Consider the following 18,277-nt stretch of genomic DNA (forward strand, 5'->3'; position numbering starts at 1 on the left):
TTGGTATGTATTTTAGATGTGTATGTATATTAGGTTGCTTCTTGTGTGCCAGTGCAAGAGTTTGTGCGTGTGTGTGTGCGTATGTGTGTGCGTGTGTGTGTGCGCACGCGCGTGCGTGTGTCCGTGTATATATATATATATATATATATATATATATAGTTTTGGAAGTTTCTTTAAAATCTTTAAAACTATTCAAAATGTGTTCGTTGAAAAATTATGTTGTCAGCAAGTCAGTTAATTTCCTGCATCGCTGAACCGTTTTACTTACATAAACAAACAATAGTACCGATATTCTTAAAGGGATCATCAGTTGTTTATCATGAAAAACTTCCGGAGATTTAAAAACAAAACACTATAATAAATCATGGTTCCTTGGCAGTATTGATCAAACACCACCTCCCACAAAATGAATGAACAAAAATATTTTTGATACAGAATCTAGTTTTCTTTCCTTCAGATAAATTAGACTAACAAATTCATATCATTTTAAAAGTATATATATATATGTGTGTGTGTGTGTGTGTGTGTGTGTGTGTGTGTGTGTGTGTGTGTGTGTGTGTGTGTCCACGCACTACCAGTATGTATATACAGCAGTTTGTGAATGTCGCTCTTTGCGTGTACGACTTGTTTTTAGCTGTTAAACAAAGTTTATTTTGAAATACATTCTGATGCAGAGAAAGAAGGTTGTGCTTGGGGTTTTATAGTACGTGTAAAAGTAGATAGGGAGTAGTGTGCGTTTGCCGTTGACTGAAAAATACTGCTGATTAGAGAGTTCGTCTAATTTAAAATCAATACTTGAAACAATATTCACTGCTGCTGCTTCCGATATAACTTTCGATCTGATGTTGCAATAAAACTATTGTTGAACGTCTTGGGTGTATGAAGCAATCTTGTTCGAATATGGATATTGTGATGATTTCTCTAAATCTTTTGTTTGTTTTTCGATCTTAGGTGCCGTTGTTCAGACTGTTGAAGAACACAAGATCGGAAGCGTTGTCCGAAAGAACGTGAACAGCTTGACTCCATCTGAGATCGATAACCTGAGAGAAGCCCTGGCCGCTGTACAAGCTGACACGAGTGAACATGGTTACCAGAAGATCGCCGCTTTCCACGGCATGCCACTCAGCTGCCACTACCCCAACGGAACAGCATACGCTTGCTGCCAACACGGAATGGTTACCTTCCCTCACTGGCACAGACTGTTCGTCAAACAAATGGAAGACGCCATGAAAAACAAAGGTGCAACAATTGGTATTCCTTATTGGGATTGGACATCAGCATTCACCAGTTTGCCAACATTAGTCACTCGAACTGAAAACAATCCATTCCATCATGCTCACATCGATGTGGCCAATACCGACACAACACGAGCACCAAGACCACAGTTGTTCGATGACCCAGAACAAGATGACCATTCATTCTTCTACCGACAAATAGCATTTGCTCTCGAACAGACTGACTTTTGCGATTTTGAAATCCAATTCGAGATAGGCCATAACGCCATTCATTCCTGGGTAGGAGGCAGCAGTCCGTATGGCATGTCGACACTCCACTACACTTCTTACGATCCCCTCTTCTACTTGCACCACTCCAACACAGATCGTATCTGGGCTATTTGGCAGGCTCTTCAAAAGTACCGAGGATTGCCTTATAACACGGCCAACTGTGAGATCAACAAATTAAAGAAACCATTGATGCCTTTCAGCTCTGAAAGCAACGACAACGCTGAAACACACGATCACGCGACTGGATTCAAATCATTTGACTACCACGACCTGCACTACGATTACGACAACCTTATCTTTGATGGAATGACCATTTCTCAATTGGACGTGCAATTAAAGAAGAATCAGGAGAAAGACAGAGTTTTTGCTGGATTCCTCTTGAGAACGATTGGACGATCGGCCGATGTTACCTTTGATGTTTGCCGCAAAGATGGTAGATGCGCATTCGGTGGCACTTTCGCCATTTTGGGAGGAGAACACGAAATGTTCTGGGCGTTTGACAGACTCTTCTTGTACGACATCTCCAAGAGTTTAATTCATCTTCGTCTCGATGCTCATGACAATTTCGATATCAAGGTCACCATTACGGGCATCGATGGCAAAATAATGCCTTCAAACCTTCTTCCACCGGCGACGGTGCTTTTCAAACCAGGAACCGGTGAGTTTTATGTTTCATATTCATTAATTAATAGACTTTTTTATTTTCAGGAAAAACAATTTTTATCTCTCTGACATTTATTTGTTAGTCAGTTCGTTGCTTCCTCATGCTTCTGTTTGAAATGGGATTTTTATCGCTAAGCGCGCAGTTTGAATGTGTAGCCCTATAAGTCGGTCATTGGCGTGACCGACACACGTGTTACATTAAATGTCCTGGAGACGATGGGCGAGTCAACAATATCTATTGGTTAGACGTCTTTTTGTCTATGTGAGGATTACAGTTATACCTGGGATGTTGGGTGTGGCTGGCTCCTTCACTCGGGACTACGTCTTCGCTCTGGTGGTTCCCTTTACTGGAATCGTCCTGGAGCATTGTAATTTGAATATATTAAAAATTTAGAAACCCAAAGTGTTTTCCTTTTTGGAAAATGAAATTTAAAAGTTTGCCAGAACCGTCTCAACATTTTAACGCTGACATTTAAGGCAGACACAAAAACACACGACACAGATTGCAATATATATGAGAAATAATCTTGTCTATTTATTTTACGAACAAAATATTACAATATATCACAAAACAAATTACAGACCATAATTACAAATTACAGATCATAATTAATTTTCACAATTAGCTCTTTAAAACTAACTAGCCCTAACTAGTGCTGAGGGAGGGGTGCCCCCGCTTCTCATTTACGGAGAGACAAAAACATACGTCTTACCCCATGGTTCCCGAAATCAAAAGAGGCAGAGAAAAGAAAGGGAATTGTGGGATTGCATTCTGGTTGCTTATTTCGGCGTGTCCCTCCGCTTACGGGCAAGTCACCAAATCATTTTACTGGCCATGCTGGGGGGGGCGGACAACCACGACAATCGGGGCACTAAGGAATACCTAGCTTTCAAAAGGTGCCGTTAAGAATCTATTAAGTTTCTATCGTTTATTTATACGTTAAAAACTGCAATAATAAATATAATAATGCATTAATAATACATTTTCTTCCTTGTTGTTTATAAGTTTATCAAAGGTTCAAGATGATTTTAAATATATCGATGGTACAAATTTAAAAAAAAAAGCAAAAACCAAAAAGCAAAAACAAATAAAAGCAACAAAAAAAAACGTGTCAAAAATGTTAAGTGTTCTTGACTTGACATTAAAATGGTGTGAAAATAAACAGGAATCAAATAAAATTAACTAAAATAAAAAGATTGCGAAATTATTACAAAATAGAATTTTCCAAACCAAAATTTGACAAAAAAAAAAAAAAAAAAAAAAGCGAGGATCAACCCAATACATAGGAGATCTTTCTGGCGATTTTTCTACCAATTTAGAAAACATTTTATTCGTTTGTCGCGTGGTTGGTTTTGTAATATCATTTTTCTTTGCTTTGTCGCACAAATTTGAAATAGCATATTTTCGTTTGTCTGTAACATTTATTGTTGAACTCGCACCGTTGTTTGTTTGTCATGCTTAAGTTTGAACTAGCAGACTTCTTTGTGTCAAGCTTAAGTATGAAATGGTATTTTCGTTTGTCTTTCACGCTTAAGTTTGAACTAACACACTTCTTTGTCTGTCACTCTTAGAAAGCATTATCATTTGTCTGTCGCGTTTAAAATAACCTTTTTATTGTTAAACGTACGAATTGAACGGACTCCACTCAACAATATCTGTTTTTATCCAATAAAATGAACATAATCTTTGCGTTGCATTATTTTCTTTGACAGTAGAACTTCCTTCAATGACCTTTTTTTCTTCTTCCCTGGTCTATTTCTTTATTCTTTTCGCCATCGGCGCCATTTTCTTTTAACAAGAAAGAACCACCAATCAATCACCGTTTTTTTTTTAATATTTTATTTATCTTTTTTTTTTCATCTTGTTATTTTCAGGTACTCAACGTCATCACTAAAATCAAAGGAAAACATCGAACGTGAATTCCGGATACGAATTCTTCTTTCAAACAAGAACAGTGTTAAAACTATTCAATGTATTTTCTTTTGATACAATAAACATTTTTGTAACTTAATTATAGACGAGTTTCTTAGTTGATTATTTATTTACTAACAGTTTTCACAAAGTATTATCAGTGATTGCTTACTGGCAATAACAACTGATGTTCTTTGGAGACTAAGTGACAATATGCCTCTAGAGATTTCCATTATTGTCCATTTCTTTCGATTAAGATATGCTCTTTGGTAAAACCCCTGGAATCATCATCATTATTAGAGATTAGAGTGTAAGCATTGCGTAATTTTGAATTACAATTTGTAAGTTAACAAATCAATACAACGCAGATTTAAAAAAATATCGAATTTTTGAAAACTCGCTAATTCATTTCACACAAGTCACAATTTGAATATGTGAAAACAAACTCACTGTTTAAGACCACATGGACTTTGGTTTTCTAGTGACATATTTCCACAAAGAAGGAAAAGAAAAAAGGGGGGAAAAACACAAACAATACAAACTTTTTCGACATTTGTTGCCGGAAGGGTCAAGCTTCAAAACGATGCCAATCTTGTGAAAATTCGTCACCTGTCGAAATTTTTAGGCATACATACATACATGCATACATACATTTAAACAGACAGGTGAGATTTATATTATAGATGAAAAAGTCTACATTCCAAATTATACTTAGTTATATTTTTTTGGAAAAAAAAAGGATTACAGCAGAGTGCTCTATTTTAAGGAAAAATTCCGAAAATAAGAGCGCATTATTTATTTATTTTTTATTTACAGAAAGTTTAGTTGAGATAAGTCATCAGTACCGTCGGTTTCAAACCTGATAATAGAGGACCGTTTTAGATACCCATCTCGCTCTCTCTTTTATAACCGGAATTGTAAACATATGCATACATTACAAGATCTCGTTCGAATCACGTTTTTCTGAAAATTTAAATTTGAAATAATTTAATAATAAAAATTTTCCGTTTAATGTTTTGGACGCTAAAGAAAATAAAAGAAAACGAAAACGAAAAATAAAGTGGAAAAGAAAATTAAAAAAAGAGGAATTTATATATTTAAAAATTTTCCGTTATATTGTTATTTTAATATGTTTGAACGCGTACCCTATGAAAATATCTTTTTTTAAATCTATCAATTTTATGCTCTTTTTAATATTAAACCGAACCTTTTTTTAAACTTAACTTCCTACTAGTCCCAAGGAATGACCTTGCAAAGTTCTGAAAGCCAATTCAAATTTGATAATAATTATTTTTATTATTATTTTTATTCACCATTATTTTCACCATTATTCTTCCTACGATAGTAGGGAGAATAATGTTGAATAAAAATAATAATAAACATAATTATTATACCATATACCATTTTTATATTTCTTCATCCGCCTTATTTAACACGGGTAAAATGTAAATTTCTTTTAAATAGCCTGAAGAAACCTATCATATATAAATTTTATTTTTAAAAACTAATCCATCCAAATTTATTCGATTTAAAACCCAACTCTAATTTATTTATTTTATAATTTTTATATTAACTCCAATTTTACATTTAAATTAAAATTAAACTGACTTCAATTTAAAATTTAAAATCAATTCGAATATCAAATTTAATTTTTATTTAAAATTTCATATTAAAATTAGATTAAAAAATTTAAATGTAATCTTTGTTTTTATTGGGGAATGCTTATCTAGCCTAAGAAATTTTTATACTATACTAAAATCATACAATTATATTCCTCTTTTTTGTCTATTCAATGTAATAATTTAAAATTAAAATAAATAAAAATAATAATAAAATCTATAAATTATAAAATATATGAATTTTAAAATAAATAAAATTCACTAAAAATTTATAAAATTGTAGAGTTGAATTTAACAAGCAAAGAAAAAAGCGCCCACGTGTGTGCGCATTATGTGGCTATACGACTTACCTTCAGATGGGATCTGAGAGAGTGAGAGAGAGAGAGAGGGGAGAGAGAGATTAAAGATGGCAAGCCTGGATTTAGAAGGTGAAGTCTCGTGGAATCGCACGAGATCTTATCGTCCACTGCACACATATGCAAATGGAATGGAATTAGTTTTCTAATAAAATGCCTGTTGGCAAGGGTGGTGGGGAAAACGCGTCCTGGAAGTTAACAGAGAGAACGTTAACTATCACGAATTCTAGCTGAACTTTTATTTATTTTATTTATTTATTTATTGCTGTTTACCATTTAACTTAAAAACATATAAATTTAAAAATAAAAATATTGTTTTTTATTCGGGTTTTATCTTTTTTACTGTCCCAGTTTATAAAGAGTGCTTTCCTTCTGTGTATACAACTTTTCAGGCATTCGCTTCGCGCGTTTAAACATGTTTTTTCCCCTGGGTCATGAATTAAAAGTAGAATAAACCATGCTACACGTTAGACATGATAAAATATTTCTTCCCCTAAAATAAACATTTTTTCACTTTTTTAATTTTCAAAATTTTTTCTTGCCTAATGAAACGGCTTGCACATCGTAGAAATATGTGACTATATTTATATAAAGAAAATAAAAATGATAAATTTGCTCTCTTTGATTGAGTACTATCAATGACCCTTGTCGGAATTCAATGATTCTAATTTTTTGAATATTTTCAATCTGGAAGAACTATATATATATATATATATATATATATATATATATATATATATATATATATATATAATTTGTCTTTGCATAAGCAGTAATTTGTTGTTATACAATTCCGATTTTGAATATCAGTGTTGTTGCATGAAGAGGTCTCTAGTTACTAAATACTAGAAGACCGAAACATGCTCATGACTGTGTAGCAACAAATTACTGCTTATCTTTATATAAGCAGTAATTTGTTGCTACACAGTCATGTTTCGGTCTTCTAGTATTGAAAGTGTAACTTTCTCTACTTCCGTATTGAGCATTCTTCTATTAACCTCATTATATTTCACTGGTTATCTTACCCGTCAAGCATGAATCGGGCGAGACCGGCAATCATCGGTTTAAGTCGAGTGTTGTAACAGACGCGTTAAAAACAAGCAACCTGGAAAAATACAAATGTAAATAATCAAAAATAACAAAAACCTACCTTTAAAGGACTGAAAATATTTTTATTTTGTATATATATATTTTTGTGCAAAATATTTATCAACAAAAAGTTTTTTGTTTTGTTTTTTTTTTTCAAGAAACAAAAATGAAAGTTTTACTATTTTTCACTGTAAATTGTTAGGTGTAAGTACAAGTTTTTTTTTCAAGACTTTTTGTTGAGTACAGTTTGGGGGGAGGGGGCTTCTACAGAAATTTTATATATATAAATTTTTTAAAGAAAATACGTAAAAATATGTTTGCAAAAAGCATAAATTGTTAGATGAAAGTACAGGAAAAATTTAGTTTTTTTTCAAGAAAACTTAATATTTTTATTTTATTTTATTTTTTTTTTACGGCTGTTCGTTGCAGGTGGAAGAACTTTCCCGAGATAAGGATATTTCCTTAGGAATCTTTTACTTCGGTCGACTGTTGAACGGCCATAGACGGCAAAGAGGGAGGAAACGTGCAAGTGTGCTCTGATATAATACTGCTTTCCCTTCGCATATTTTTAAGTGTAGCCATTTCGAACATCCATAAAAAAATGATTTTTACTATGTGCAAGAATATCAATTGAATGTCGATTTGTGCATCTCCAGGAGAAACCATCGATCTTTTTTTTTTTTTAGTAAAGATTTGTGTTTACAATTGTTACTCTTCGGTTTTGCCCGATCCATGCTTGACGGGAATTCCCGAGAATCCGGGTCAAATTATGCAAAAGTACCAAATATTTAAAAAAATAAAAATAAACAAAATCAAGCAAACAAATAAATAAACAAAAACACTCAAGAAATTTCATTTGTTTGTTTTTATTATTCTTGAAACGACTATATAGAACTTGGAGTATTCTGGGAATTGACTCCCCCTCATTAAAAAGAAAAAGAAATAAGTCGAAAATTTCCTTTATTTACAAAATAAAAAGCCAGTGAAAAAAGCGCCTTTACAGAAAACAAAACAAAAACAAGCCAATAAAAGGAATTCAATTTAGTTCTTAAACTTTTCAAACACTTAATGTTCATAAAAATTATTTCTACAGGCAAAGTCGTTTGCAAATTAGATTTTGTCTGTATTCGCGTTTCAGATTGGAGTCTGCCAACACAGCTATTTTTATATTTATTCTTTTTTTTTCGGTCGCTCAGGCACTCGGTGCTATTTTTATTGAAATGAAAGTTGTTTTGATCTATTTATTTTTTGTTTATTTTTTTTTGGGGGGGGGCAGCTCAGGAGCAACAAAAAGTACTCAATATTCGGAGAATAGCTTCCTCTCTTTGTATCACTTCTGCCGAAATATCTGGTGGAGAGGGTATCACGTATTTCTTTTATTGGGCGATAACATTTACATGCCTTTATCTGTTCTTTTATTTTTTAAATTGTTGGGGGGGGGCGTATCGACGTTGCCCACGATGAAAATGATTAATATCCTTAGTATAGTAGGTGTGTTTTAAACTGAAATGTCGACCCGGGCAACGCCGGGTACCCATGCTAGTGTATATATATATATATATATATATATATATATATATATATATATATATATATATATATATATATATATATAAGAAGTCTCGAAATAAATACAAAACGTTGATGAGCACATAACACGGTTTGTTCCTTCTCTCTCTCTCTCTCTCTCTCTATATATATATATATATATATATATATATATATATATATATATATATATATATACAGTTAATAAAACATGTTAAAAACACTTTGAAATGAATTAAAAACATATTTAATCTGAAAAGGAAACACTTAATATGTGGATAGTCCTTAATCCGCGGAGTTTCAAAGAAATACTTTCCTTCTCATAAGAGGGTAAGAATTAGCAAAATGCGGGATCGGATTTTGCATGCAAAAGTATTTGATGAAACAACGAGTAAGTCAAAGATCTTACTTGAAAACAAAAAAAAGTGAAGCAGAGGGAATATGGTGAAGAAAAAGGTGATTACACCTGAATGGATAGTCTGGTGGAAGATAAATAATCCAGTGACGGTAAAATTCAAGTATATAACTTCAAGAAAGTTAATTGAATTTCCATTTGCACAAGTAAAATCCCAAAATCCCGTAATTGAAAGAAGATGGTCCATAATAATCCAATAGCAGAAATCCATGGAAAAATTTACAAAAATGTGTACAAGGAAAAAAGGAAAAAATTCCAATAATATTATGAAAAGAAAAATAATATATGCTTTTCATTCTACTGCCGAGATATATATATATATATATATATATATATATATATATATATATATATATATATATATATATATATATATATATATATATATATATATATATATATATAGGGTGAAACGATAAATTTATCGCCCTAAAGAAAACAACACTACGGTTTTATTTTTAAAATTTTATTGAAAAACTCAACTTGATTTCGTAGTAGAGCGTAGAACTAGTCAATGTAGCCGCCTTCAGCCTTAATCACCCCCTTGATAAAGGTCCGGAACTGAGAACATGCCTTTTCCACAAGCGCCGCCAGAAGCTCAGTAAATACTCAAGGGATGGCGGCGATCATGCTGGCTTTGGTATTGTGGGAGGTCGTGTTGGTGATGTTCTCGAAGTATGACTAAATGAAGTAGCCCAGCCGGTTCAAGTAGGGGTAGAAACGGGGGACAGTGAGAGAAGGGTACAGAGTCGTAGCACTCCTTCTGAAGCCAAGCCTGGGTCTCTTTGGACTTGTGAGCTGGTGCCGAGTTCCACTGCCACACCCAGGGTCTGCCAATGGCCACCTGATCACCACACTCTTCAGGACATCCATGTGTTGACTTTCAAACCAATTTCAAAGATTAGGGGTGGCATGATGTGGCCCTCATTTGAAACAACACCAAAGACCATAACTGTGACCGGAAACTTCATTGAGCTATATATATATATATATATGTGTGTGTGTGTGTGTGGTTGTGTGTGTGTGTGTGCGTGTGTGCGTGCGTGTGTGTGTATGTGCGTGGTGTGTGTGTGTGTGTGTGTGTGTGCGCGCGTGTGTGCGTCTGTGCGTGCGCGTGTGTGTGTGTGTGTGAGGTTTGGTTGAGAGAAGAGTGAAATATTTTCCATTTATAGAACTTATAAAAATTATTCATCTCTCTCCCACTGTTGTATGATGTATCGGAAAAACCAGCGCCTTTGACGACGAGCACTGGCCTGCAAAAAATGTCTGGGCAGCATCGTCAGCATTCCCTGGTAAGAACGAACGATTCGGGCGATTAGTAATAAACTAACCTTTTCTCTCGGAGAGAAAGCAAAACCTGGGAAGGTGAACCTCCAAGAACTGTACAGAACTAGAATGATATCTCAATCAACAGGAAACAAGCCATTTCCATCAAGGCCTCGTCTCCGTTGGGTTTAGTGTTCAGGGAAAATCCCCGGCTGGCTGGGAGAGTGCTGACATATTTACAGAAAAAAAAAAAGGAAACCACTTGGATAAAAATGAACTAGGAACATTATGAATGAAACTAAATTAAATTATTTCACTTTTTAAAAATTATTATTTCACTCGAAACAAGACACAGTGCTACGTTGATATAAGGGGGTACTAATGGTTGTTGTTTTGGTTTAGTTGTTTTTGTTTTACGGCATATCAATCGTTTTCGGGTTATTTAATGCCGAATACAGTGATTTTGAAGAACAATTTTTTTAATAAAATATATTTTTTTTTCAAGTCGGTTTCTATTTAACCCATAGTTGGGACCCTAACAGATACTACTACTCCGGTTCAGAGTGTACCTGGAGCAATGACAATTAAAGGATAGCTCCACAATCCCAAAAGCCCGCAAGCTAGGTCCCTACGATATAGTTTAAGGTGCTAAGGACCGTGATACTAATGAAGACAACAGGGATAATGTGTGGGGAGTTGACGAGATATCGATTGCCAATATACTTGAACTTCTGTATGTAAGAATAACAGAGTGCATATGAACACGTATGAAAATATCAGCAGCAGCTGAAGGAGTGATTAGCAGCAGGAGCAGCGTTTGGACGCATATGCAAATTAGTAAATGTGCGTCAGCTAGTGTGAGAAGAAAAATGAATAAAACAGAACACCATGTGGTCGAGAGAAAAATGTTAATGGAGACGAATGTGTAAAGTGAAGGTGAGAATGGGTCGGCTGTGGCCAGCGTGCAGTCGGAAGACAGAGAAGAAATGTGTTAGGTTGTATATCTTTCACTTTTAGAGAAGCATTTCATTTTTTCAGATTAGCTTGTAGAAGCAGACTTTTCAGCTTTTGCTGACACATTTACAAAATAAACAAATAAACGGACACATTACAATTAAAACAAAATAAAACTATGTCAATTGATTATTTTTCTGTGTACAAAAAAAAACAAACAAAACCAAATCCCGCCACACATTAAATTGACATAAAATAAAATTACTTTTTTTTTTTAATGCAATAATGTTTTTTGTGAAATTAAAATAATTCTTTATTAAAGAAAAACGCATCGTTTACTATAGCAATACAGAAATGAAAAATCAATAGTACACAGCTATTGCGATAACACAAACTAATTTGCAAAGGTTGTCAAAAGAGGTGGTGTACTGAAAATCTGGGGAGACTTATTGTCACCCAAACTCCAGGGAACTCCACAGGTTACTCCCTGAAAACACACTGTGAGTGATAATAACAACCATTACATACGATTTCCTCCACTCTCTATCCGTGTCTAAATCTAAACGCAGATTCAATGAACAAAGCTTTTTTTCCCAGAACTGCCCGTCTGTGGAACACTGTTCTGTTGGGCTGCTTCCCAGTTGAAACAACATAGTATCCTTCAAATCCAACATAAACAAATTCTTGTTGAACCGTCCCTATAAATAATTAAATTCTACCCATTTTATACCATAAACAATTACTACACTAGATTCATTAACTCTTATCCTCGAATGGCCTACGTCGTGACTTCCAAGTAAAAAAAAGAAAATAATGAATTAATATTATTAAGAAAGTAATGGAAACATGGAGACTGGGATTTTATTTTAATTCAATTTTCACCCCAAACAAGGCACAGTGCCACTTTGAAGTAGGGGGTTACTATCAAGGACATAATTTGCAGGGACATTATGTAGGGAGATGAGCAGCAATATGCTTGTTCACATTGCACTTGAACTTCTGCATGTCAGTACAGTTGGGAAAGCAGAATCCCGGAAGGGAGTTCCAAAGACTTGCAGTTCTGGGGAAGAAACTATTGGAGTAAAAGGCTTTCTTACACATAGGGATCTCTACTGTGGAGGGGTGGGACTTAGTTGCTTATCAGGTTTGTCAGGGGTAGTCACGTCGAGGAGGTACAAGTGCTTGTAGTTCGTCAGAGCATTCACCATTAACGTATTTGTAGAACAGGCAGGAAGACGCAACATTCAGTCGATGGGACAGAGGCTGAAGCCTAGATGACAGTTCAGGACCTATCAGGTTGGCGACTCTCTTTTTAGTGAGAGACAAGCAGCAGATCCACCAGCCCAAATGTGACAATAGTACTCCATACATGGGCGGACAGCTGAAGGACAACACTTGACTGCAATGATTGTTGCAATTAGCTCAGTAGTAAGAACGGAAAATTGACGAGCTCAACATTTTAGTTTCGATTCCAGCTAACAGCGTCTCATTCATTTTTTAAAAGTATTTTTAGAGCTTTAAAAGCAATCAGAAACAAATTTTGAAACCCTTAAAGGAACCAAGTTTTTTAAAAAAGTTTTTTTTGCATTTGACCTTAAATAATCTCTACTATTATATAAAAGTCACTTTGTGTTGTGTGTTTCTACCTCATAGATTCCGAAACGGCTGAGACTATATTTTGCAAATCACACACAAAGCTAATTTATATGTCTGGTAGTGTTCTTAGATATGTTTTGTACAGAACTTCATCCGATAAGTATTGAAAATCGAAAAAATCGGATTTTAAAAAATAGATTTTCTCTCTTAGAACAATTTTAACAGAGGAATAATTAGTCCACCGGACAAATTATTTCTTGTAATATACAATATTCAATAGAGGATTGATTCTATAATAATACATATGCAATCTGCATAAATTAATATATTATGTTTAAGCGTATTGTACTTCCGGGCAACACCGGGTTGCCAGCTAATACAAAGGGCAAGATTTTTAATGTTATCATATACTAAACAATCTTATCCTTTATCAGTTCTCTTCTTCCTTCGTTCCTTTTCACTTAAAGTGTCATCTTTCAGGTGTAATGCATTGTACATTGTCATTAGTTTTATTGTTTTCTGCTTTAGTTCAGTTTATGAATGGTCCAGAATACCTTATTAGCGATACTACTGCTTAGATGTTTATCCATTTAATTAGGTTTCTATTGTATAGTTTTGTTTCTAAGTGTTTCCTTGTTTTTCTCAGGTACTCTTTTCCAATTTTCTCATTCATTTTTGTAGATTTGATGATATCTGCTTCTAGAACCCCTAGATATTTTTAAGTTTCATGTTTTACCGAATGCCCTCAACTTCTCTTGGTTGGGTATTTCTATATGCTCTGGCGTCTGTAGTTTTTCCTTTTCCATCTGTAGTACCGCACACTTTTTCATTCCAAATTCAATTCCAATGTCCGGACTGAATATTCTGATTGTGGTTATCCGTTTTCTAGTTTCTTTTTGCTGTTTGAAAATAGCTTCATGTTATCTATATACATGAAGTAGTTCATTCTTTGTTCTGTATCTATAAACGTGTATCCAGCATCACATTTCTAAAGTATCTAGTGGAATGTCATCATGACTATGATAAACAGTAGTTGTTATTATAGTAAGTCTCTTTGGAAGATGCCTATCTGTATTCTTATCTCAGTCAGGTGTTGTCCTCCAGCTGTCAGTTTCTATGTTTCCATTGCGTTCTTAATAATAATAATAATAATAATAATAATAATAATAATAATAATAATAATAATAATAATAATCTTGTCAGATATCTTGTACATTCTTAGGCATTCAATTATCCATGCATTTTTTTAATCAATCCATGCCATGACTATGTTCTTTTTCCTGCTTTTTACATCTTTCAAAATCTCCTTTTCACCACCACTGTTTATCATGGCCATAATGTCGCTTAACAATATAGTAATGAAATGCTGAGCCAGATACAATTTTACTAGTACAGATGAAAGAAACAAAATAATAAACACAACCAAAATCTTCAGCCAGGATATCTAAATAGAATTTGGAATGGAAAAGTGAGCACGTTTATAGGGTGGACGAAAGAAGAATTAAGGAATCACGAGCAGAAAACTTATGACCATGCGACTATCTTGACCAGGAAACTTATGACCATGCGACTATCTTGACCAGGAAACTTATGACTATGCAAAACGCACTACACCCAAAGATGCTGATCGACTCTACGTTAAGAGGAAGAGGAAGAGTTAGAATGGAACACCGTGTGAATGACATAAAAATGAAATTAGAAAAATATGTGATGCAAAAAGGATATTGGCCACAGCAAGAAACATTGTAATAGACATGGAGAGGTTAGAAACAAAGGACAAGACAAGAAAAAAATTGGGAAAAGAAACAGCTACGTGGACGATTTATAAGAATAACAAAAAATGCAACCCAAAAAAACACCTGAACATGGGTACGAAAAGGACACATAAACAGAGAGACTGAATCACTACTAACATCTGCACAAGATAAGGCAATTAAAACAAAGTATATCAAGAATAAGATCGACAAGACACAAAAAAAAACAGTAAATGCAGACTCTGCAAACAAAGAAAAGAAACAATAAATCACATAAATGTATGCAGAAAACTAAGCCAAAAAGAATAGAAACGATCAGTTGGAACTATGCCAACAACTATATCTTGAACAGAAAAACAAATGGTACAAACAAAAAACTGGTAACAGTATTTGAAAACGGAAATCATAAAATCTTATGGGGCATGGAGGTACAAACGGATAAACCCATCAAAGATTTTATAGCAATTAATTAGACGGAAAAATCTTGCCAGATTGTAGATTTCGCCATACCAGCATCTCACTAGGTGAACATCAAGGAAATGGAGAAGCGAAGCAAATACATGGGAATGGCCAGAGGGTTGAAAGGAATATGGGACATAAAGTCAAGAAAACACCAACACTAGGAACGCTCCCGAAAAGCTTCAAAAACGAATAGAAGAAATTAAGGCAGAGAAAATATGACGGATAGCAATAATAAAATCGACTGAAAACTTAAGGAAAACCCTAGAATGTGGAAACCAACCCACATAAACTACAAACACTAGCCAGAAATTTAAATAGAAATATAACAATAAAAGGAAACATACACAGAGAACCAAGAAAACCAGGGAGAGGGAGAAAGGCAAAATGTTGACTATTTCTCAGCCCCCCCCCCCGTAAAATAAAAGTGTAGTGTTGGCACAGACTGGCACCACATCACATCAAGAACGTTCAGAGAGTATGGAAAACCGAGTAAAGAAAGCTCTAAGCAAACCTTCACTGAAAAAGTATGATGAGGACTGGAACCTTGAAGAAGCTTATTGCCAACCAAACTTCAGTGAAGACCAATGATCACTACTAGCAAGAAATCAAGGAACAGTTAATATTGTTTCTTCTTTTTTTTACACAGGAATCGCCACTTATCAAGGCCCAGGGGCCACTTGAAGATAGCGGTTAATGGGTATGCATTAGTCAATGTCATTATAACGTAGTAAACATAAGTAGTGAGAATTTTGTAAATTGGATTACTTAGGGGGACGGTTCATCAAGAACTTGTTTACGTTGGACTTGAAGACAATCAAATTGTAGTCAGCTGGAAAGCAGGCAATCGGAAGAGAATTCCACAGGCGAGCAGTTCTAAGAAAGAAGTTTTGTTCATGAAATCTACATTTAGGTTTAGGCACAGATAAAGAGTGTGAGAAATTATTGGTAGTGGTTTTGGCTAGATGAGTGTTTTTCGTGAAAGTTTGGCGAGAGGGGACCATAGATTGACGCTCAGCTGAGCACTTGCCATGAAAATAATGATAAAGTAAAGATAGGCTCGCAATGTCTCTTCTGTGGGAAAGAGGTTGCAAGGAAGAGAAAAGGGCATCCCCCCACTAAGCTACAAAGTATATTTTGAACTCTGTCAAGGCAGGATAAGCTGCTTCCAGCAGCTCCTGCTCAAATGTAGCAGCAGTACTCCATTGTTGGCCGTACTTATAGGTAAAGAATTGCATCAGGAATGAGATATCTACTGGAGCGGTAGAAGGATCCCACCATTTTTCCAGCAACCTTGGTAACAGATTTGATGTACGTGTTCCATTTTAGGTCAAGAGTAAAAGTCAAGCCCAGAAGCTTGTCAAAACATGAAGCCTCCGCAAGATGAGAGCCATTCATTTCAACCGATGCCAGATTGGCATCAGAGCGTAGATGGTGTAGACATAGAACTTCGTTTTAGATGCATTAAAAGTAACTCGCCACCTCTTTCCCCATTGTACCACATGCTCAAGATCAGAGGAGAGAGAATCAGAGAGAACTTGATCGTTTACGGTCTTAGATGGGCTACCATAGATGGTAGTGTCATCTAAATGTCTATGAATAATGTAAGGATGTGATTTGGAAGATCATTAATGTAGATCAGGAAGATAATTGGGCCCAGGATGGACCCCTGAGGGACTCCAGCATAAATACTGAGAGCTTCTGATTTCTACCCATCAACCACTACTTTTATGAACCTATCAGAGAGAAATGATTTAATAATTGAGAAGACATTTCCAGCTATACCATAGCTGAAGAGCTTGTGAAGTAGACCTTTATGCCAGACCTTATCAAATGCCTCTGATATCTCAAGAGCAATTGCTCTAGAGAGGAAGCCCCCATCAAGAGATTCGCTAATCCTATGAAATATAACGGTAAACACGTCTACTTTAGATCTAGCAGGATGGAATCCATATTGCACATCATAAGAAGGTTGACTACTTCTCTATTTAACACAGATTTCAGCAGCTTACTCATGACGCACAGGAGACTTACTGGTCTGTACTGTGAGGGAGATGAGCGATCACCTGAATTCTTAAATACAGGGCATACTGATGAGATTTTCCAAGGTGTTATTTTTTTTTTTTTTTTACACAGTGATCACCACTTATCAAGGCCCGGAAGCCACTCAGGGATAAGGGTTATTGCAAGTACATTACGTTAATGTGGAGATTTGATGAAGTGTTTACTTAAGGGGGCGATTCATTAGGAATTTGTTAACATTGGACTTGAAGACATCCGAGTTGTAGTCCAGTGGGAAGCAGGCAGACGGAACAGAGTTCCACAGGTGTGCAGTTCTAAGAAAGAAGCTTTGTTCATGGAATCCGCGTTTTGATTTAGGCACAGATATAGAGTGAGGTATATTTTTCACAGTGGATTCAGGAAGCATTTCTCCTTAAGACAATGCTTAAATAACTTTGTAAGTATGGGTGCTATCGAAAGAGATGGAGTGTACTGGAAATATGAAGAGGCTTCAGACCTAGACTCCAGAGAACACTACTTGTTGTTGTCAGTGAGTAGTCATTAGGGGTTATGACAACGGAATATGATTATTATTGTTTGGACTATCGAATATATATTTGACACAGACACAGTTAATCAACCGATAACCACATCACTCTATATAAAAGCAGATAAGATATCAACAGATACACATTCGAGAGTCAAAACAATGAAAAGAATACGCTGTTGTCCTAGCCCTGATGATTACCTGCATGCGAATACCAAGTGAGTAAATAATAATAATAATAATAATAATAATAACTTTTTTTTAAATGAAGGCATCGGCGTCGATTGGCACCACACGAGATATTTGTGAAGGGTCAAGGAGGATGAAAAAACCGAGAGGGAAAGCACTAACCAGACTTCCACAGGAATCGGACCCTAAAGAGGTTTATTGTCATTCAAATTAGAGTGAAGAGTCATGGTTGTTGCCAACGATAAGTCAATGGTAAACAAATGTTGTGATAATGCAAAATGATTTGCAAAAGTTATTGAAAAAGATTAAGTTATGAGAAACCTCTATTGGTTATTGTTTACGGGCTATTGTTAATAACTCGTGTGATGGCTAGGGCTGTGACAACAGCATATTCTTTACATTGT

At 35.0% G+C, this 18,277-nt stretch overlaps 1 protein-coding gene across 1 annotated transcript in view; it reads left to right on the forward strand.

Moving 5' to 3' along the window:
* The window catches only part of LOC145254505 (hemocyanin G-type, units Oda to Odg-like), a 44,780-nt gene extending 40,692 nt beyond the window's left edge, over positions 1 to 4,088 (forward strand). Inside the window, exons 12-13 of the mRNA XM_080113030.1 lie at positions 952 to 2,174; positions 4,044 to 4,088. Of these exons, the coding sequence (XP_079969156.1) occupies positions 952 to 2,174; positions 4,044 to 4,088 (1,268 nt within the window). The remainder of the gene's footprint in view (positions 1 to 951; positions 2,175 to 4,043) is intronic.
* The last annotated feature ends 14,189 nt before the right edge of the window (positions 4,089 to 18,277 follow it).

Source organism: Euprymna scolopes, chromosome 30 (genome assembly GCF_053919585.1).
Source record: "Euprymna scolopes isolate OS-2025 chromosome 30, ASM5391958v1, whole genome shotgun sequence".
NCBI classification, from domain to species: domain Eukaryota; kingdom Metazoa; phylum Mollusca; class Cephalopoda; order Sepiida; family Sepiolidae; genus Euprymna; species Euprymna scolopes.